This window comes from Haliotis cracherodii, unplaced genomic scaffold (assembly GCF_022045235.1).
Source record: "Haliotis cracherodii isolate W230 unplaced genomic scaffold, xgHalCrac1.p SCAF_1, whole genome shotgun sequence".
In the NCBI taxonomy this organism is placed as follows: domain Eukaryota; kingdom Metazoa; phylum Mollusca; class Gastropoda; order Lepetellida; family Haliotidae; genus Haliotis; species Haliotis cracherodii.
The window spans coordinates 49098058-49122109 of NW_027266264.1; the positions used below are offsets into that span (position 1 = coordinate 49098058).

The 24052-nt window shown below is 41.5% G+C and overlaps 1 protein-coding gene across 1 annotated transcript; it reads left to right on the plus strand.

Annotated features, from left to right (window-relative positions):
• Nucleotides 1–3017: 3017 nt before the first annotated feature.
• On the plus strand, nucleotides 3018–23505 carry LOC139478887 (uncharacterized). The gene is made up of 7 exons (XM_071261566.1): nucleotides 3018–3105; nucleotides 8573–8728; nucleotides 13613–15220; nucleotides 15437–15838; nucleotides 16142–16744; nucleotides 17134–17736; nucleotides 18043–23505. The coding sequence occupies exons 1-7, from the start codon at nucleotides 3095–3097 to the stop codon at nucleotides 22661–22663; spliced, it is 8004 nt and encodes a 2667-aa protein (XP_071117667.1). The 5' UTR covers nucleotides 3018–3094; the 3' UTR covers nucleotides 22664–23505.
• Nucleotides 23506–24052: the final 547 nt, after the last annotated feature.

Sequence of the window (24052 nt, forward strand, 5' to 3'; positions counted from 1 at the left end):
TGATGCACATCTCATTGATTGTCTCGTTGGTGCATTATGATACACGTCTCATTGATTGTCTCGTTAGTGCATTATGATACACATCTCATTGATTGTCTCGCTGTTGCATTATGATACACGTCTCATTGGTTGTCTTGCGTTTGCATTATGATACACATCTCATTGTTGTCTCATTGTTGCATTATGATACACATCTCATTGTTGTCTCATTGTTGCATTATGATACACGTCTCATTATTGTCCCGTTGTTGCATTATGATACACGTCTCATTGGTTGTCTTGCGTTTGCATTATGATACACATCTCATTGTTGTCTCATTGTTGCATTATGATACACATCTCATTGTTGTCTCATTGTTGCGTTATGATACACATCTCATTATTGTCTCGTTGTTGCATTATGATACACGTCTCATTGTTGTCTCGCTGTTGACAGATACTTTTCAAGTCTCATGGTGATGTTTTATTGTGCTCCTCGAGATGCCGAGAGCTTATCGATTTGGTCTGAAGTGACAACCTTGCATTCACTCTCTCATTAACAGGATCAGGAGGTCAGTCTCGGTTGATGCATGTCATTGCATCCCAATTGCGTGGATCGATGCCCATGATGTCAATGACTAGATTGTCTTGTCACACTAGATTCTTTAGAGACCGCCGTCATATAGCTGGAATATTGTGCGGCGTTAAAAACAAACAAGCAAACAAACAGAAAAGACAATGTGGGTTGCAGTGAGTGAGAGGGAGGGCGAGCGAAATCTAACACAGTGAAATTATTTATCACCTAACCCACAATTTTGTTTCCGATGATCGAAATTATTAATGCGAAAAGAAAATGTTTTGGAAAGTTACATTTGAACAATGCCTATATGTTGATTATAACTTGTATGGAGGAAGTGATTATAACACACAAAATTGCGAAAACGAAGAATAATGCACGTGGGTTTGAAACATGAGGTCACTGAGACCCTCTGCTGTTTGAGACAAGGATTCTCTGAGATCCTCTACTGTTTCAAACAAGGATTCAATGAAACCATCTACTGTTTGAAACAAGGATTCAATGCAACCCTCTACTGTTTGAAACAAGGATCCACTGAGACCCCCTTCGATTTGAAACAAGGATTCTCTGAGACCTCTTCGATTGGAAACAAGGATTCTCTGAGACCTCTTCGATTTGAAACAAGGATTCACTGGGACCCTCTACGATTTGAAATTTATATTCATACATACCTTAATATCAAATTTCAAACCTTTCGATTGAGATGATAATATATACATCCGTCGAACACCATATACATAAACATTGCAAGATGAAAACAATTTCTTTTTTTCTACGCAATTCAGAAATCACGTTCCTTCACCCGTTCGTTGATTTGACAGCTGACAATCAAATCATTTGATAGCATTGACGACAGTCACCAACAAAACTAGCATTGTTGCCGTTGCTGTTTATTTTCACACATATAATTAGTCGGGCTCAGTTATATATAACAGTAACATCAACTCAAATCCTCAGTAAAGACGGAATGTAACGTACGCACTCACATGTAAGCTGATATAGGGTCGGACGTGATTACATTTGTACACGCACCAAGTACTCGTATGTTGCATGTGATCGCCATAACAACAGGGATAATACAACCCTAATAATATTGACATAGTCCATATCAACACCGTTGGATAAGCCGGCGAACTCCCTCCACACAGTATTGTGTTGGTGAAGGGTGTTTGGGTAAGGCGCCTGTGTTATGGTTGTAGATAATCCGGATCTAGCTCGGTACGGGGGATCTGTAAATACTCGATATCCGTTAGAGTGTAGCCGGTGTTAAGTGTATTAGATGTTCAGAGGTTGTGATGTACGTCAATTTGTCGTGATGACATTGCGTGTTAACGCGACATATTTGTACAACGCTTGACAATGAGTGGCTTTTTACATTCATTTTATTGACTTCATACTGACATTATCGTCATCATATGGCGTTCTTATCACCATCGTACTACACAATACATCATCATCATCATCGTCGTCGTCGTCGTAATAATCTGGATCATCAATACAGATGGAACTGTCGTCACCGTACTAATGCTATCTTTTCCATTATCATCTTCATGAGTGTCATAATCATCAGGGCCGTTGTGTCAGGGCGTCGTAGCAATATTTCCGGGTTGGAATAGGTCCCCACACAGCACCCTATGCATGTCGAACAAGGTAGCTAGATAGATTGGGTGGTCAGGCTCGTTCACTTGATGGATTTCGCGTCACCGTACCCAGACGCCATCGATCGTTACTCATAGCATCAATCACTGGTTTGTCTGTGTCAGTCTCGATTATTTACCGGCCGCATTTATATAACCGGAAATAAACAACCTGCTTCAACCATATTATGATCCCCGGCTGTGTCATACCAAAGATGGTACTTGTTGTTACCCTGCCTGACGCTCGGCATTAAGGGGCTTAAACAAGCACTGGTCGGCCCGGAGTCAGTATACCGTGTCTGAGTGAAATATGCATGTTAAACTGCGACATGGTATCTCAGTGGACATTAGTCCGGACTAGTACAAGCAGTCACACACACACACACACACACACACACACGCACAGAGAATATTTAGGTGACAAATGAAGCACACCTTAACCCAGCCACGGCAGCACTAAATTTCTTCCATAAAGAAACTGGACATCGGTGATGCGCCCCACGTGACAATCTGATAATGCATGACAAGATTATTGACATTTATTGCACGCTTCAGTTAACGGCCATTCGACAGTTTATCAACATGCTGAATATAGAACACTTATAACCAACGTCACGTCCATGTTCGAGACTCAAACTGAAGTACCATTGTATTGTTAGGTTTTATGTATTGCCCTAATTGAAGAAGAGCGAGATATATTTGTCGGTCGATTTTATGCTGCACTCGTCACGCTCACAACAAACCTTCCAGCCGTTGCTAAGGAGGGAAATCTAAACACGGAGTCAACGCTTGCTTAGCAACGACACAGTGGTGTCCCTCAATGGATCATTTGCTGCAGTGCTCGGACCGGCGATGTGTTGAACAGGCTTGTTACATAAGTGGGATTTAAGAAAGGGTCAAAATGGCGAGAAGGTAAGCCACAATTAGCGTTGGTACATTTCTGTGGGGTAGGGAGAGGTTCTTCTCTATTGGGAATTGTACATGTCGTCTGCCACACAAAGGAAAATAGGGCCGTGCGCAAGTGCCTTCTGCTCTTCAATGCAGAAATATGTTATCGTCAGTGTGTACTGACAATGCCTCTTTGACAATCCATTCATGGGATTATAGTTGTCAAATAGCCCATTAGAACGCGACATAGACGCTCACAAATACTCCTAGTGAGACGCATGTGACAGATGACATGCACCGTGAGGTGATATCTTGCTTGAAAGCTTCACAAACATGGATTTCGTTTGCTGTCACAAGTGGAGACGTTTCTGACGTTCCAGCTATCTGTTTCTATACGCATTAGTACCCGTGAAGATCCGGGCTAGAATAGGTCTTCAGCAACCCATGCTTGCCGTAAAAGGCGACTATGCTTGTCGTAAAAGGCGACTAACGGGATCGGGTGGTCAGGCTCGCTGACTCGGTTTATGCATGTAAATTGTATCCCAATTGCGGGGATCGATGCTCAAGATGTCAGTCACTGGATTGTCTGGTCCAGACTCGATTATTTACAGACCGCCGTCATATAGCCGAGTGCGGCGTTGAACAACAAACAAACAAACTATAAGCATTAGCGTCTCCATGTTCATACGTGTTATATTTCATACAGCATGTCATATTTCACATTTATATTGCACACATAAATACATTTCATATTTCTATTTCTTGATTAAAATATTTGGTTCATGGAACACACTCTAATTAACTCTTTATAAATATTTACAACCGCCATACAACCGCGAGAATGGCTTTCATTTCCTTTTTGAGTTGGCTGTTGGAGAATATTTATGACATTAAGATTAGGCGTAATATAATATCAGATCATTGAATTCTGTGACAATGTCAGACAAACTTAAAATTGCAAAGTGCCCGAATATTTAGCGTAAGTTGTCTGTTCTTCATTGCAGAATTTAGGTCGAGGTTCATCCTTCGTCAAGTTGAAAAAAAATATTTACGAATTATGACGAATAAGGAGTTGAAATATCCTTTACATCGAAACAAACCCTATATTATACTGAGATATACCTAAAATATATTCTTTTTTTTTTATATAGAAAAAGTCTATTTAATATATGAACATAAGAATAGACATATATATTAGTTAGAATATGCTTTCAAGAAATAATGGAATTATTTACGACTGATCTGACAGATACTCAGAGGAGATCAAATAAATATGCAAAAAAATGATTAAGCAATGATATAACATAAATCATCAACACTTTAATTAGATGAAGGAATCAAAAGGCCTCTACGCTAAGGTCGTCATCACATATGTCTTCTGATTACTGACGTCACATATATCGCGTTCCTTTGTTTATGACGTCACATCATCGCCCATGTTGTCGTAATGGGTGTTGCAACGAGGGAGTAGCGTTGCTCGGTCGCCTGTTCCCCACTGTCTGTCTACGTGGCGTAAATATCAACATTGGTGAGTTTGAGAAAACAACGTTTTTATACGTGCGTACTTTACACTATGGGTTTATTAACAATACTGCTGTTTAACCTGATGTCCACGAGGCTCCCCCGTCAGAATTATTACCAGGGCCCATTTGCACAAAGCGATCTTAGCACGACGGCTATTGTAAGCCTATGTGAGTTACGATCATCTGAGCGCTAAGATCGCTTTATGCAAGTGCGCCCTGGAATCCGTCTCTTGTCGCCAGACCCGACACATGAGGAATGGGTGTGTTCACAGTGTGTGACTTCGCTCATTGTGTCACCGTGCCCCGAAGTCGTGAATTTATGCTTTTTTTCAGGGTGTCGAGACATAGTTGCAATATTACTGACTGCGGTGTAATACAACAATTACTCATTGTTGACTTGAATACGTCATATACCCAAGTGCATGGTTGAATTAACATTTGTTTTGTGGAATGACGCTTGTCCATGTAGGCAGAGTAGGTCGAATATTTCCAACGTTTGCTTTGCCCGACGTGTTTAAAGTCTGCCAAGAACGTCTGAGTGTGAGGCGGGGTGTATCATCATATACATGTACACGTGAGGCGGGATGTATCTCCATATACATGTACACGTGAGGCGGGATGTATCTCCATATACATGTACACGTGAGGCGGGATGTATCTCCATATACATGTACACGTGAGGCGGGATGTATCTCCATATACATGTACACGTGAGGCGGGATGTATCTCCATATACATGTACACGTGAGGCGGGATGTATATCCATACACATGTACACGTTAGGCGGGATGTATCTCCATATACATGTACACGTGAGGCGGGATGTATCTCCATACACATGTACACGTTAGGCGGGATGTATCTCCATATACATGTACATGTGAGGCGGGATGTATCTCCATATACATGTATACGTGAGGGGGGATGTATCTCCATACACATGTACACGTAAGGCGGGATGTATCTCCATATACATGTATACGTGAGGGGGGATGTATCTCCATACACATGTACACGTAAGGCGGGATGTATCTCCATATACATGTACACGTGAGGCGGGATGTATCTCCACATACATGTACACGTGAGGCGGGATGTATCTCCATATACATGTACACGTGAGGCGGGGTGTATCTCCATATACATGTACACTTGAGGCGGGATGTATCTCCACATACATGTACACGTGAGGCGGGATGTATCTCCATATACATGTACACGTGAGGCGGGATGTATCTCCATATACATGTACACGTGAGGCGGGATGTATCTCCATATACATGTACACGTGAGGCGGGATGTATCTCCACATACATGTACACGTGAGGCGGGATGTATCTCCATATACATGTATACGTGAGGGGGGATGTATCTCCATATACATGTACACGTGAGGCGGGATGTATCTCCACATACATGTACACGTGAGGCGGGATGTATCTCCATATACATGTATACGTGAGGGGGGATGTATCTCCATATACATGTACACTTGAGGCGGGATGTATCTCCATATACAAGTACACGTGAGGCGGAATGTATCTCCATATACATATACACGTGAGGCAGAATGTATCCCCATATACATGTACACGTGAGGCGGGGTGTATATCCATATGCATGTACACGTGAAGTGAGCGTATGAGTGTATACATGTACACATGCACACGTGAGGCGGAATGTATCTCCATATACATGTACACGTGAGGCGGAATGTATCTCCATATACATGTACACGTGAGGCGGAATGTATCTTCATATACATGTACGCGTGAGGCGGGGTGTATATCCATATACATGTACACGTGAGGCGGAATGTATCTCCATATACATGTACACGTGAGGCGGGGTGTATATCCATATTCATGTACACGTGAAGTGAGCGTATGAGTGTATACATGTACACATGCACACGTGAGGCGGGATGCATCTAGCACACCCAGTGATGAATTCTGTAACTCATAAACCTAGATTTTATTTATGGATCTCATATGTCAAATGGCCAGGTATCATCAAGAAATACGCAGACAAAAGCAATTAAAACATCGTGAATTTCATCCAGCTAAACGTATCTCGGTCTATTTTCACGCGGAGTATACTCTTGATCGTGTTACCAGGAGCACCGCTAATAACATGTTCCGCACTTGTCTGGTATCTATGGACGCTACTTTAGCGGTGACATACGCCGTGTAACTAGGTTTAAGTGTGATATACTACACTACACAGCTGGCACATAATGACAGGGGGTTGTAAATAATTTAAGGCCAGTTGTTAGCTCTTCGTTCCCAAGGACATCGTTAACGTGAAAAACGCAACCTAACGGCTAATAGTGATCGTAATAGCCAGTGGTAACAACGATCGAAGTCAATAATAATGAAACATATATTAACAATAACGATGACATAAACCCAAACAGCGACGACTACAACGATGATGCATAATGTTGTTGATGTTGTTGTTTTTGTTGTTGATGATGATGACGATGATGATGATGATGAGGACAATAGTAACACCAACTTTTCCACTTCCAAACCAGTAAAAAGCACTTGGCTTGGCTGGCGACATACATCTTCAGCGTCAGTTGTGGAAATCATGATTAATCATCAACTAAGTACAATGAATGCAAGTACCCTGGTTTGTTGAAAAGAATGTTATCTGTATATAGTATCAAGTCGTGGATCACTGAGCCTAGGTAATTACTTATCCACGGACATGCCACGACATGCACCTGCACTTGTGTATTTCACACAATGATTGACAGGTGGCTGGTTGTACGTACAGTTCAGTCCTATGCGACAACTATTGGTTAATTTTAAGTAGGTTTCGTCCATTCATTGCCATTGTCAACTATCCCTGTGACAAAAATGAATATTTTATGTCGTGGATAGGAAAAATTAATTCCATGGCATAACCTCGTGTATCAATGAAATCGAAACGCTTTGCAATTCAAACTCTTGTACGGCGAGTCGGTTTCACGTTTCAACCGGTCGGTTGTACATGTATGCCTCAATAAGCTGCAACCTACACAATATAATGCACTTACTTGACAGCTGCGATATATAGCTATATATGCCGACGACGGGTTGCTTATATACTACTGTTGCTATCAACACAGACCTGAACCAAACGAGAATAGTGAACCAGTTTAGAGTTTAGCTCATTGAAATATGGACGTATTCATAATTCTCTTTGTGAAACTACCATTGTAATCAACAACTGTTAAGTGCAAAATAAAAAAAGTCAATTTAATCTGAGTCGTACGAAAGCCTTAATGTGCCACTTTGGTAGCACATATATAGTTTTTACACCGAATTTCTCGTTGTTTCAATTATTTTTTTCTCTCATTACTTCTATTATATTTTTGTAATTTCAATAATGTTTTCGTTATTTTGATTTCTCTCGTTATTTCGGGTATTTTCTCGTTATTTCAATTATTTCTCGTTGCATCGAGTTTTGTCTCGTTACTTCTATTATTTTCTCGTAATTTCGATTATTTTCTCGTTATTTCGATTATGTTCTTGTTATTTCAAGTTTCAAACTCGAAATTTCGAGAAAATAACTGAAATAACAATAAAATGTTTGAAGTAACGCGAAAGACCTGGAAATTTCCAGAAAATATTTGAAATAACGAGAAATTTCGATTAAAGGAATTTATTAATGCTTCCAAAGTTGCACCATTGTGCTGACGTAAAATCGAGTGTTTTGGTATAATTGTGCAAGGGACATGGAAGAATGAAGATGCTCCACATATCAACACACGTGATGTATTCATCAACACATGCTCATGTTGTAGTGATTACGGTACAACGTCGTGTCAGCGGTTTGTACAGCCTTTAGAATTCAAACGGCAACGTTTGCTTGCTCAGCACGGTTCCCATATACTGTAATAGCAAACGTGAGTCTGTCTTTCCGATCACCACCAACCGTCTCGGCGATATTGTCTTAAAAAGTTTTATTTATTTTTTCAGACAAAATGGTATGATCGATGTTGACGACAACGCACCCTTTCTGTCCGAGTATTCGAAGCGGTACCCCTCCCACCCGATCCCCCCGCGGGAGAGCTACAAACCCAACTACGAGCCTGTGAGGGTGGACGCGGACATGGATAACAAGACCACGACCAGGTGAGAGGGGGTAGCGCGGTCAGGCCCTGGGGGTGGGGTGGTGGTGTCGGGGTTGGGGGGGGGGGGGGGGGGGATTTGGGGATTGATATGTCAGGTGGGTGAGGGGACATTGCACTGCTGTGTGACGTACGGGTGGCTTGTTGGAAGGGTTTGAGGTGAGTGGGTTAGGCGATGGGTAGTGAATTATAACACTTGGTCACGGTTTAGCAGTGAGTGAGAGAGCGTTGTTTAACGCGGCTTTCAGCAATAATCAAAGTATTTCACAGCCGTGATTAGACTCACTGACGGGCAAATAACGGTAGCTGTATGAGTAGACGAACATCAGGTTTGCTGTGATACGGTCATGGAAAATTGTCATGTGTGTGTTGTCAACTTGTCATATAATGTAAGTGATCCTTATATGTGAGTGTGTGTTGTCATGTGATGTTGGTGATTGTTATATGTGAGTGCATGTTGTCATATAATGTGGGTGATTCTGATGTTTGAGTGCATGTTGTCATGTGATGTGGGTGATCATTATGGGTGTGTGTGTGTTGTCATGTGATGTGGGTGATCCTATGTGTGAGTGTGTGTTGTCATGTGATGTGGGTGATCCTTATGTGAGTGTGTGTTGTCATGTGATGTGGGTGATCCTTATATGTGAGTGTGTGTTGTCATGTGATGTGGGTGATCCTTATATGTGAGTGTGTGTTGTCATGAGATGTGGGTGATCCTTATGTGAGTGTGTGTTGTCATGAGATGTGGGTGATCCTTATGTGAGTGTGTGTTGTCATATAGGTGATCCTTATATGTGAATGCATGTTGTCATGTGATATGGGTGATCTTTGTATGTGCGTGTGTGTTGTCATGTGATGTGAATGATCCTTATGTGAGTGTGTGTTGTCATATGGGTGATCCTAATATGTGAATGCATGTTGTCATGTGATATGGGTGATCCTTATATGTAAATGCATGTTGTCATGAGATGTGGGTGATCCTAATATGTGAATGCATGTTGTCATATGATGTTGGTGATCCTTATATGTGAGTGCATGTTGTCATATGATGTGGGTGATCCTTATATGTGAGTGTATGTTGTCATGTGATGTGGGTGATCCTTATATGTGAATGCATGTTGTCATGTGATGTGGGTGATCCTTATATGTGAATGCATGTTGTCATATGATGTTGGTGATCCTTATATGTGAGTGTATGTTGTCATGTGATGTGGGTGATCCTTATATGTGAATGCATGTTGTCATGTGATGTGGGTGATCCTTATATGTGAATGCATGTTGTCATGTGATGTGGGTGATCCTTATATGTGAGTGTATGTTGTCATATGATGTGGGTGATCCTTATATGTGAGTGTATGTTGTCATGTGATGTTGGTGATCCTTATATGTGAATGCATGTTGTCATGTGATGTGGGTGATCCTTATATGTGAATGCATGTTGTCATGTGATATGGACGAACCTTATGTGTGAGTGCATGTTGTCATGTGGGTGATCCTTATATGTGAGTGCATGTTGTCATGTGATGTGGGTGATCCTTATATGTGAATGCATGTTGTCATGTGATATGGGTGATCCTTATATGTGAGTGTATGTTGTCATGTGATATGGGTGATCCTTATGTGTGAGTGCATGTTGTCATGTGATGTGGGTGATCCTTATATGTGAATGCATGTTGTCATGTGGGTGATCCTTATATGTGAGTGCATGTTGTCATGTGATGTGGGTGATCCTTATATGTGAATGCATGTTGTCATATGATGTTGGTGATCCTTATATGTGAGTGCATGTTGTCATGTGATGTGGGTGATCCTTATATGTGAATGCATGTTGTCATGTGATGTGGGTGATCCTTATATGTGAATGCATGTTGTCATATGATGTTGGTGATCCTTATATGTGAGTGCATGTTGTCATATGATGTGGGTGATCCTTATATGTGAATGCATGTTGTCATGAGATGTGGGTGATCCTTATTTGTGAGTGCATGTTGTCATGTGATGTGGGTGATCCTTATTTGTGAGTGCATGTTGTCATGAGATGTGGGTGATCCTAATATGTGAATGCATGTTGTCATGTGATGTGGGTGATCCTTATATGTGAATGCATGTTGTCATGTGATGTGGGTGATCCTTATATGTGAATGCATGTTGTCATATGATGTTGGTGATCCTTATATGTGAGTGCATGTTGTCATATGATGTGGGTGATCCTTATATGTGAATGCATGTTGTCATGAGATGTGGGTGATCCTTATATGTGAATGCATGTTGTCATGTGATGTGGGTGATCCTTATATGTGAATGCATGTTGTCATATGATGTTGGTGATCCTTATATGTGAGTGCATGTTGTCATATGATGTGGGTGATCCTTATATGTGAGTGTATGTTGTCATGTGATGTGGGTGATCCTTATGTGTGTGTGTTGTCATGTGATGCGAATGATCCTTATGTGTGTGTGTTGGCGACACACATGTGATGAGGGCGACACTGACGAAACAAAACAGTTCTCCCTGATGAGTATGCCCGTGGCATGACGCGTCCATTGTACGCCACTGGAAGTTGTGTTTCTGCACGTTTTAGACATGATCTAGAATTGTTAAGAGACATCGCGGAAGCACAAAGAACTCAACACGTTAACCAATACGGCTAAAATGGCATTCTAACAAAAGACAGAATGAAAACAGTCCTTGACTTATACTTGTTGATCAGGCCAAGAAAATATTACTTCCAAATTCAGCCTTGAGATGGAACAGATTGTTGCGATAGTTTTCGCGGACTAACAAATTATTATGTCTGCTTCCTAAACACAGTACTAAGTATAGAGTGTTACTTATTCATAAGAACGACCAATAGTCAGGGCATGAGATTAAGACGAGATATTGACCTACTGTCGGTAGTGGCCAGACAAGCGAAGCCGCACGCAATCACGCACTACAATCTATCTTGACACCAGGGCATTTGTGACTTGCGTCATGTGGCATACTGACTTTGAATATACGATAGTGATTTGTAACTACTCACTGCTTATATTATTCACCGAATGGTAGTTTTATCCATTGATTGAATGCCCCGGTGAGGATTCTTGGTTCATAGGATATATAGACCGACTTCAACCTATGCTGGGCGCAAAAGGCGGCCAAATGAATCGGATGGTCAGGCTCGATGACTTGGTTGATGGAGCGTCATCGTATACATACAGTGTGGATCGTTGTTCACAATATCAATCACTGGATTGTCTGGTCGAGATTCGATTACGTACAGGCCGCTGTTATATAGCTGTTATATTGCTGAGCGCGGCGTTAAACAAACACACATTAATTGAATGGAATATGTTCAGCGTATTAAGATGAAACCCTGTTGTGCATTCGAGGCTCATAGTATTAAGTATTTTAGTTCATTTATCAATGCCCAAATGACGAATCTGATTTTATAAATTATTCTAAACTTGCCACCAATGTTTTATGTTTGACATAACAGAAGTGTGTGTCGACACAGACACATTTCTCCGCACTTAAATAACCACCAAAAGACGTGCTTTACATACCGTATTGCCCATAAAACTAACTAGATCCAGTGTCTACTCAATATTCACGTATGGTTACATATATGGAACTCACTATGTGGAACGCTTCATTACCATACATATGCAACTGCACAAAGTCACGCACCATTAACTTGATATTTCCGCTTATCGTTATATTTACAAAGAGGCATATTGAAGTACAGAAACCGAAATCGATTATCCAATGACATGTTTTGTGACTGTTCCATGGAAAAGAGGTATTTGGTTGCCCCTTCCATTACTTCCCCTGTTACCCGTGAAGATCATGCTTCAAATAGGTCTTCAGCAACCATGCTTATCTTAAGAGGCGACTAACGGGATCGGGTGGTCAGGCTCGCTGACTTGGTTGATGCATGTCATCGTATCACACTTTCGTAGACCGAAGCTCATTATGTCCAGACTCGATTATTTACAGACCGCCGTCATATAGCTGGAATACTGCTGAGTGTGGCGTTAAATAAAAAGCAAACAAAACCTTCGCCATGCGGTGATTCGTATGTGTCGCTCTCCCGATCTGTGGGAGACATTGCCATCAACGATTTCATGCTAAATGAATTTTTTTTTCTGTGAACATTGTTTGAATGCAACACACTGAAAATCGTGTTACAGTATAGTCATGGCGTCAGTGTTTTTCAATATTTAATACGGGGGTTGTCATCGTTGCACGCCTCAGTGTTGCATGATGCACTGCTTCACACACGCTGTGGTGACGCAGGAAGCCGGCCTCTTAGACATTCATTGCTATGCTGCCCTTCAGGTATTGAACCCATTTATAAATCATGGGTGGGTTATTGCTGGTATAAACGATCATTCGTTTGGTGCTTTTGCTTGTCAGAGATAACTTGTATGGGGACTCGTGCCCGCAATGACAATGTGAATATCACATGGGTGGGTAACCGTATAAAAATACCTACCTCAGATGTATCACACTGTGTACCAACGTACCGTGAACTCGTAGATGTATGCTTAGACCCTACACCACTGGTTTGCTGGTCAAGACCCATATGTTCTGAATGCGTTGCTCATGGTTTTATATAATTCTGAAGAATGTATTTACTTTTATTAGTTAACTTTTCAAGTTGGGAAAACAGATATTTATTATTAAATCAGCAGTATTTATCATTATTTGTGACCCTCCAAAATGTAATCAGCTGGATATAGCAACAAGTAAATGATGATCAGAACATATATTTCTTGTTTGCTTTGATATTAATAATTAAGATAACTTTGTTATAGAAATGAATTCTGGGTTCAAGTAAACGCATCTGCTATGACAATTAAGATAACAAGTTCTAAATATCGTGTGTTTTATTTCCAATCACAGACAAGACTATCCCGAATGGGAGCTGCCTGAACGGAAACCCAGAGAACGAGCTTTGTGGAACCCTCCGAAAGATCCCTTCTTAGGTTCATCAACAGCTAAAGATGATTTTAAGGGAAGCTATTTACCGAAACAAAAGAGCTATAAACCCAATTCTGACCCATACAGATCTGATGCACCGATTGAAAGTAAGACTACCTCACGATCTGATTATCCTGAACACAAGATAGAACCCCGTCAAAAGCGACAAATTCAGGCATACCAGAAACCAGAAGGTCGCATGGAAGGAGATACAATCAATCGTTTGAACTATCCTGAACACGAACTGACTCCAAGGCAAAGTTTTAAACCTGCAAATACTGTTCTTAGTTCCAAAGACCCTTTCGATAACAAGACCGTCACTCGTTCAGAGTATCCTGAGCACCAAATAGAACCAAGAAGAAGGCGGGAACCTCAGCAGTATGTGAAACCAGATGGGAAAATGGATGGAACTTCTACTTCCAAATCTGAATTTCCAGAGCATTCTATACAACCACGGCAGAGTTACAAACCAACAAACGCTGCACTAAAGTCTGAGGATCCTTTTGATGGGAGCACAACAAGCCGAAAAGAATACCCTGAGCATCAGATTGAGCCAAGGAGAAGACGAGAGGTCCAGCAGTATGTCAGACCAGAAGGTGCAATGGAGGGTAATACATCTAACCGTCTTGATTTTCCTGAACATGCAATATCTCCCAGGAAGAGTTATAAACCAACCAGTACTTTTGAGAAATCCGGGGACCCCTTTGATGATAAAACTACAGCAAGACGTGATTTTCCAGAGCATGCAATAGAACCACGGAAACGACGGGAGGCTCAACTGTATGTTAAACCTGTTGATAAAATGGAAGGTGTATCCACAAGTAAAGCCGAGTTTCCTGAGCATCAGATAACCCCGAGGCAAAGCTACAAACCTTCTCACAGTGTTCAGAGATCTGAGGATCCATTTGAGAAGCAAACGACCACGAAGTTTGATTATCCTGAGCATACAGTCGCACCACGCCAAAAGAGACAGCCAAGGCAATATGTGCAACCTGAAGGTAAGATGGATGGTACTACTACAACTCAGTCTGCCTTTCCCCAGTACGAACTTTCACCCAGGAAGAGCTACAAGCCCGGAAACAGCGTTTTGAAGTCAGAGGATCCATTCGACAATACAACAACTGCGAGGCAGGACTATCCAGAACATGCCATTGAACCAAGACAAAGAAGAGAACAGCAGAAATATGTCAAACCAGAAGGAAAGATGGAGGGTCTTTCAACCACCAGATCAGAATTTCCTTTACATGAAATGCAAAAGAGACAGAGTTTCAAACCTGCTAACACTGTCCAACCTGCTACGGATCGATTTGAAGATAAGACCACCTCAAGGCAAGACTTCCCAGAACATACTGTGGAGCCCAGGAAGCGCAGAGAATACCAGCAGTATGTCAAACCTGAAGGTGTCATGGATGGTGTATCAACAAGCCGATCAGAGTTCCCTGAACATCAACTCACCCTAAGGCAAAGCTTCAAGCCTGCTAATAATGTTCAGAAGTCAGATGATCCGTTCAATGATAACACTACCTCTAGGTTAGTATTATCAATCTTCCCACGGACATATGGACACAAAATATTCTAGTGAAGTGTTTAAATAGTAGCTAGTAGTAGTTATTTGCGTGTGTTTGCTGTAACATGTTGTTTTATTCATATAATTGGTAAGGGTTTCATATTTAATTATAGTTTTGGTTATTCATTTTGCATGACCTCTTGTTTTCCTATAGAACTGTTTTGTCATTCCCTTAACAGGCAAGATTTTCCTGAGCACAAACTTGAACCTAGACAGAGACGCCAACCTCAACAGTACATGAAACCAGATGGAGTAATGGAGAAGAACACGTCCAATCATTTGGATTATCCTGAACATGAACTGTCACCACGTAAGAGTTATAAGCCTTCAAATTCTGTACAACGATCCGAGGACCCATTGGAAGATATAACAACAGCTAGACAGGATTATCCTGAACATAAGGTTGAACCTCGACAGAGAAGAGTGATGCAGCAATATGTGAAGCCTGAAGGCAGGATGGAGGGTGTGTCTACAAACCGATTGGAGTATCCTGAGCACCAACTTACTCCAAGACAGACTTTCAAACCTGCAAATGCTGTTGTCAAATCTGATGATCCATTTGAAGATAAAACTACAGCCAGGTTAGTACAGTCTGAAAATAGGCGAGACATAGAGCTGAAGTGCTGCTAATTTCAGCAGTTTATGTCATAATAGTATCATGCTCATGATATTCATGCTTGAAATATTGTATTTGTGTTTTTGTAAATGTTACAACTAACATTATTAACCTAACTTGGCGTTATATGTTCATATGATTGTTTTGTTGCTGTTTTTATTCTGAAAGAAGTAAGCATCGCCGCAACATTTCCAAGTTGTGAAGACATGCAACAGGTAGAATCAGTGAGTTCATTCATTGTTAATTTGATGAACTGTTCCCCCTTCAGATCAGACTACCCTGAACATCAAATCGAGCCAAGGCAGAGGCGACAGCCTCAGCAATACCTTAAACCAGAGGGGAAAATGGAGGGGGGCACCACCAATCATTCAGACTTTCCTGAACATGAAATCACACCCAGGCAAAGTTACAAGCCATTGAACTCTGTGCAGAGATCTGAAGATCCTTTTGATGATAAAACTACAACAAGGCAGGATTATCCTGAACACATGATTGAGCCTCGAATGAGAAAACAGCCACAACCTTACGTGAAGCCGGATGGTGTGATGGACAGTAACACATCCAACCGTATTGACTTTCCTGAACATGTCCTTCCACCTCGCCAGAGTTATAAACCCAATAATTCAGTACAGCAGTCAACTGATCCCTTTGAAGATAAGACAACTGCCAGACAGGATTTCCCTGAACACATTATTGAACCTCGTCAGAGAAGAGCACCCGAAAAATATGTGAAGCCTGAAGGGAAGATGGAAGGTTTGTCCACAAACCGGTTGGAATATCCTGAACACCAACTCACAGCAAGACAGAGTTTCAAACCTACCAATGCTGTTCTGAAGTCAGATGATCCATTTGAAGATAAGACAACAGCCAGGTTAGTAAGGAAGGAAAATGATTGGGATATCAAACTCAAGGCCCGCTAAGTTTGGAAGTCGAAAAAGCCATTTTAGAAGTTAAATGCTTTCAGTGTTTGAAAACATTTATTAGAAAAAGTAATGTTATGACTGACATAAAGCATCGTATTTTTCATGGTATATAGTGCTTTTTAAAAAGTCAAGTAGATTCAATGATTGTGCATGTTTCTGCTCACAGTGTAATGTGCCACACTGATGTTTGCAGTGAATAAATATTCTATTTTGAATGCATTTTCTGAAGAAACCAGCAGATTTGGTGTTTGAGAATCAGGTGTAGATTTTAAATACATCAGTGTACGATTAACACAAACGTTGATTTCATAGATATCGACTAATCATTCACATTCAGATCAGACTACCCTGAACATCAAATCGAGCCAAGGCAGAGGCGACAGCCTCAGCAATACCTCAAACCAGAGGGGAAAATGGAAGGGGCTACAACCAATCATTCAGACTTTCCTGAACATGAAATCACACCCAGGCAAAGTTACAAGCCATTGAACACTGTGCAGAGATCTGGAGATCCTTTTGATGATAAAACTACAACAAGGCAGGATTATCCTGAACACATGATTGAGCCTCGAATGAGAAAACAGCCACAACCTTACGTGAAGCCGGATGGTGTGATGGACAGTAACACATCCAACCGTATTGACTTTCCTGAACATGTCCTTCCACCTCGCCAGAGTTATAAACCCAATAATTCAGTACAGCAGTCAACTGATCCCTTTGAAGATAAGACAACTGCCAGACAGGATTTCCCTGAACACATTATTGAACCTCGGCAGAAAAGAGCACCAGAAAAATATGTGAAGCCTGAAGGGAAGATGGAAGGTTTGTCCACAAACCGATTGGAATATCCTGAACACCAACTCACACCAAGACAGAGTTTCAAACCTACCAATGCTGTTCTGAAGTCAGATGATCCATTTGAAGATAAGACAACAGCCAGGTTAGTAAGGATGGGACCTGGTCAAGATTTTAGAAAGCAGTATAGATATTAGCATATTTGATGATCTCTTTTTTAAAGCTTTCTATATGATGAAACCAGATGTTCTCAGGAAAATGCGGATGATATCAAATCAAGGATTTGAAAGCAAATACATTATGTATATATCAAAGGTACATTTCCATTTCGAATTTGTTAAACACACATATAAGCATATGGTTTGTATACTAACGATACTAATGATATATAAGCCCGCCATAAAATTCGATGAGTGTTTCATCGATAACTTGATTAATCATTCACCTTCAGATCAGACTTCCCTGAACATCACATTGAGCCAAGGCATGTATCACAACCCCAGCCATACCTCAAACCAGAGGGGAAAATGGAAGTGGCTACAACCAATCGTTCAGACTTTCCTGAATATGAAATCACACCTAGGCAAAATTTTAAGCCAGTAAACTCTGTGCAGAGATCTGATGATCCTCTAGAGGATAAAACTACAACGAGGCAGGATTATCCTGAACACATAATTGAGCCCCGAAAGAGGAAGGCGCAACAGCAGTATGTGAAACCGGACGGTGTGATGGAAAGTAACACTTCCAACCGTATGGACTATCCTGAACATGCCCTGGTCCCTCGAGAAAGTTTTAGACCTTCAGACTCTGTTCGAAGATCAGATGTCCCCTTCGAGGATCAAACAACGGCGAGAACGGACTACCCAGAGCATCAGATTGAGCCTAGACAGAGGCGAGAGGATTTGAAGTATGTGAAACCAGATGGAAAAATGGAGGGGCTCACCACCAACCGATCAGACTTTCCAGAACATGAGCTCACTCCACGTGAAAGTTTCAAACCTGCAGGCACAGCTCTACATTCTGATGTACCATTTGATGGCAACACCACAAATCGGTCTGAATATCCAGAACATGAAATTCAGCCACGGGCCAAACGACTTCCACTGGAGTATGTAAAACCAGATGGGAAGATGGAAGGTGATACAACGAACAGGGCTGATTATCCTGAACATGCCATCTCTCAAAGAGTGAGTTATAAGCCTGTTAATGCTGTCCAGAAGTCTGAAGATCCTTTTGATAATAAGACCACTACTCGTGAAGATTACCCTGAACATAATATAGAGCCAAGATTAAGAAGGGAGGCCCAGCAGTACACCAAGCCCGAAGGTGCCATGGAAAGTAACACATCCAATCGACTAGACTACCCTGAACATGCATTATCTCAACGGGAGAGTTTCAAACCCAATGATGCAGTTCAGAGATCAAATGTTCCCTTTGATGATCAAACAACGGCGAGAACGGACTACCCAGAGCATCAGATTGAGCCTAGACAGAGGCGAGAGCATTTGAAGTATGTGAAACCAGATGGAAAAATGGAGGGGCTCACCACCAACCGATCAGACTTTCCAGAACATGAGCTCACTCCACGTGAAAGTTTCAAACCTGCAGGCACAGCTCTACATTCTGATGTACCATTTGATGGCAACACCACAAATCGGTCTGAATATCCAGAACATGAAATTCAGCCACGGGCCAAACGACTTCCACTGGAGTATGTAAAACCAGATGGGAAGATGGAAGGTGATACAACGAACAGGGCTGATTATCCTGAACATGCCATCTCTCAAAGAGTGAGTTATAAGCCTGTTAATGCTGTCCAGAAGTCTGAAGATCCTTTTGATGATAAGACCACTACTCGTGAAGATTACCCTGAACACAATATAGAGCCAAGATTAAGAAGGGAGGCCCAGCAGTACATCAAGCCCGAAGGTGCCATGGAAAGTAACACATCCAATCGACTAGACTACCCTGAACATTCATTATCTCAACGGGAGAGTTTCAAACCCAATGATGCAGTTCAGAGATCAAATGTCCCCTTTGATGATCAAACAACGGCGAGAACGGACTACCCAGAGCATCAGATTGAGCCTAGACAGAGGCGAGAGCATTTGAAGTATGTGAAACCAGATGGAAAAATGGAGGGGCTCACCACCAACCGATCAGACTTTCCAGAACATGAGCTCACTCCACGTGAAAGTTTCAAACCTGCAGGCACAGCTCTACATTCTGATGTACCATTTGATGGCAACACCACAAATCGGTCTGAATATCCAGAACATGAAATTCAGCCACGGGCCAAACGACTTCCACTGGAGTATGTAAAACCAGATGGGAAGATGGAAGGTGATACAACGAACAGGGCTGATTATCCTGAACATGCCATCTCTCAAAGAGTGAGTTATAAGCCTGTTAATGCTGTCCAGAAGTCTGAAGATCCTTTTGATAATAAGACCACTACTCGTGAAGATTACCCTGAACACAATATAGAGCCAAGATTAAGAAGGGAGGCCCAGCAGTACATCAAGCCCGAAGGTGCCATGGAAAGTAACACATCCAATCGACTAGACTACCCTGAACATTCATTATCTCAACGGGAGAGTTTCAAACCCAATGATGCAGTTCAGAGATCAAATGTCCCCTTTGATGATCAAACAACGGCGAGAATGGACTACCCAGAGCATAAGATTGAGCCCAGAAGAATAAGAGAACCCGTTCAGTATGTGAGACCAGAAGGCAAGTTTGAAGCCATGTCCACAAACAGATCTGAATTCATCGAACATGAAATTACCCCAAGGGAAAGTTATAAGCCACACAATGCACCTCTTCAAACAGGAGTTCCTTTAGATGATCAAACTACGAACAGGGTGGATTATGGTGAACATAAGGTGGAACCTAGAATAGCTATTCAAAAAGAACCTTACAGGAAGCCAGAAGGTGACATGAATTTCAGCACAACAAACAGAGACAACTACACAGAAAAGGCAGCAGCCAGGGAGCCAGTCAAACGTCCCGAGTCAGCACACATCATAGAAATGAATGGACATTTTGATTCAGGAACAAGCTATGGGTCTGATTTTAAGGGTTATGACATTACCCCTCGTGAACTATCCCATGTGAAGGATAATTACCAGCGACCAACAGTACCCATGGAAACAGCTACTAGTCAAAATCTTGACTATCCCAAGCACCAGCTACCATCGAAAGTTCCTCACAAAGTGGTTGCCTACACTGCTCCTACTGTGAAGTTTGAGGGGAGTACAACAACCTCTGACAGCTATAAGGGCAATTTTGTACCTAAGCAGAAGAGTTATAAGCCTAGTGGGGAGCCCTATCGATCAAATGTTCCATTAGATGGCACAACCACAGCCAAAAGGGATTACCAAGAACACAAGATTGAACCACGCCAAGTCGTCGTTCCTGAACCCTATAGAAAGCCTGATGGCAAAATGGACTTCAGCACAATAAATCAACAGCAGTTCACGTCCAAAGCATCACCAAGAGAAACTATCAAGAGACCAGAGTCATCCCATGTCATGGAAATGAGTGGTAAATTTGAAGGCTCCACTCGGTATAATGCTGACTTTGTATCCCATGGTGTACATGCAAGAGAGGTTGTCAAGAAAAGCCAGAACTATGTACCCCCAGCTGTGAAAATGGAAGGCAATACCACTAATAGAATGGCCTTCACTGAGAAGAACCTTGAACCGAGGCAAAGTTTCAAGCCTCCCTCAGATGTGCAAAAGCACGATATACCTTTTGATGGTAGAACTGGTTACAGTGATACCTTTGTTGGTCACGAAATACAACCCAAACAGGTGAAGGCAAAATCTGAGTATGTTGCCCCAGCCACTAAGTTCTCTGGTTCAACGACAACTGGTGACAGCTACAAAGGAACGTTCGCCCCAAAACAGCAAAGCTACAGACCCAGTGTGGAACCTTACATATCTGGTGTTCCATTGGAGGGTACAACTACAGCCAGACAGGATTTCAAGGAACATAAAGTGGAGCCAAGGTGGGTCAAAGAGAGACAGGTTTATACAAAGCTAGAGGGGGGATTTGATTTCAACACAACGAACAAATTAAACTTTACAGCGAAGGACACGCCAAGGCAAACTGTGAGCAAACCTTTGTCATCTGGAGTCATGAAGAGTGGTGGTCAATTTGAGGGATCAACCAGCTATGGTGCTGACTTTAAGACTCATCACATCAATTCCCGAGCTGTGAAGAAGAATCAAGAATATGTGTCTCCAGCAGTACCTATGGCCAGTGATACGACAAGCAGAAGGGACTTCACACAGCATACTCTGACCCAGAGGCAGAACTTCAAACCAACACATACTGTTCAGATGTCACAGGAACCATTCATGGGTAGCACAGGTTATAGGGACACATTTAAAGAACATCAGTTATCTCAGAAGACAGTCAAACAGAAGGAAGAATATAATCACCCCAAAGTACCATTCCATGGTGTCACAACAAATATGCAAGACTTCACAGACAAGAGTGCAACCAAGAGGGGAGCGTTTAAGCCAGTAGAAAATACAGTCAGGTCAAGTGCTCCTGTGGAGAGTACCACTACAGCAAAGCGTGATTATGGTAGTTACAAAGTCGGGAGTCGACCTGTGAAGAGACAGGAGGTTTATGTCCGACCTGAGGGACAGATGGATCTTAGAACGACAAACAATGAGTACTTTAAACAGCCTGAAGCTACGGGAAGACAGGCTTCTACAAGACCCGCTTCATCAGGGGTACTCAAGTTCGGGGGAAACATTGACTTCAGCACGAACTACAGCAATAGTTTCCAGAAGTCTGAAGCTACAAATCGTCCCGAGCGGAAGGTAAAAGAAGCCTTTGTCCCGAATCCCATACCCTTTCAGGGTATGACGACTCATCAGTCTGAGTTCATTAACCGCCATGGCTCCAAAGCCCTTAGTTTCAAACCTGATCCGGTTCCCTTCTCTAGTAATGCCAAGTTCGATAACTCTACTACATACAGTGCTGATTTCCACAAAGGAACTCCTCCTTGGATGCAGAACGTTCCTGGTCCGGTCACTGTTGGTGCACAAGCGTGAAGAAATGAACTGAACTGATCCATAAACTGAACAATTCGGTGTTTAGCTCAGACTCTTTTACTCACAATGTGTGATGGCCATAACAAACTCACAACATGCTCGCGCTGCTTTTTTCAGTACACTTTGCCTAACTACCGCTTATCAAAAGCAACATGTCTCACTTATTAAAATTCTCACCTTACTTCGCAACACACGTTTTATCACCCCAGTTGATAGTAACACTGGTATTAAAAGCAATATATTTTGAGAAATTAATTTTGCTTTGTTTGCAGTTTTGTTCTCAGTGGTTTAATTCTTCTTTCACTGTCATATTATTTATTTGTTTCTGCTTTTTGAAGATGTTAACGCTCTGACCAACGAAAAAATGTTTTCATTTTCTCTCCGTAAATAACCGAGAGGTTGTTTCAAATTTTGCATCAGCATATTACTTTATGCATTTTCGTTAGTTTATTGTTTTTATTTTTTATGTGCATTTGCTTGATATAATATATATGGTGTTGTGAATATTATGTTACGCAGACTTATAGTCGTTGTTTTATTATGCAGTAGGGTGGTTCTCTTTTGTCACCTGTTATTTCAAGACACATTCTACTTCACTACCATGTGAATGTCTGACCTAAGGGAAGTAACTCTGTATGACATTGCGTTGAACAGTTTCACGATTACCCACTTCATTTCAGTTATGTTGCACTAAAGAACTATTGGGCTCTTATTTTAGAAAAGAATAAAGCTTGGTCTCTTTTTAAACAAATATTTTTTTATAAATGTGACTTTCATATGGGTTATTGGTTTAGTTTTTGTATTACTGTATGTTTTAACTGACTCTTTATTTTCAAAACGAATGCTTGATGTTCTGCTCTGTGTAGCTATATATATTATATATATATATATATGATGGAAATGTGATACGACTCCTTTAGTTAAGTAATATATGAATAAATTAAATGGTGTAGATTCTTAGGCACGTATTTAAAAAAAGTGATTTCTATCCAACAGTGCGTGTAAGTACAGACAGGTCTTCCTTTCAGGGGCACGTGCAGCTCTGTAGTCATTACTCACAACCTAGTCTATGTATTGTTCACACTAGGGCTTTGTGGTTCTCAGCACATCGCCATTTAGTTACTGTAGTACTTAGCAGAGTCTGTCAATCTCAGATGATTGTTCGAACTTTTCGTTTTCGATTTCGAACTTTTTTACTGAGAAATCATCGCGCACACTTACTCATTCGGAAATCTTCGGAAATTTCAATATTTGCGGAAATTGACGAACATTACCGAACATCCACGATGGTGCTTTTCCGTCTGAATATGAAATCATGTACATGATATATGTTCATACTGGGTATATTATAATTATATTCCATCGAAACTATCAAATTTTGGGTATACT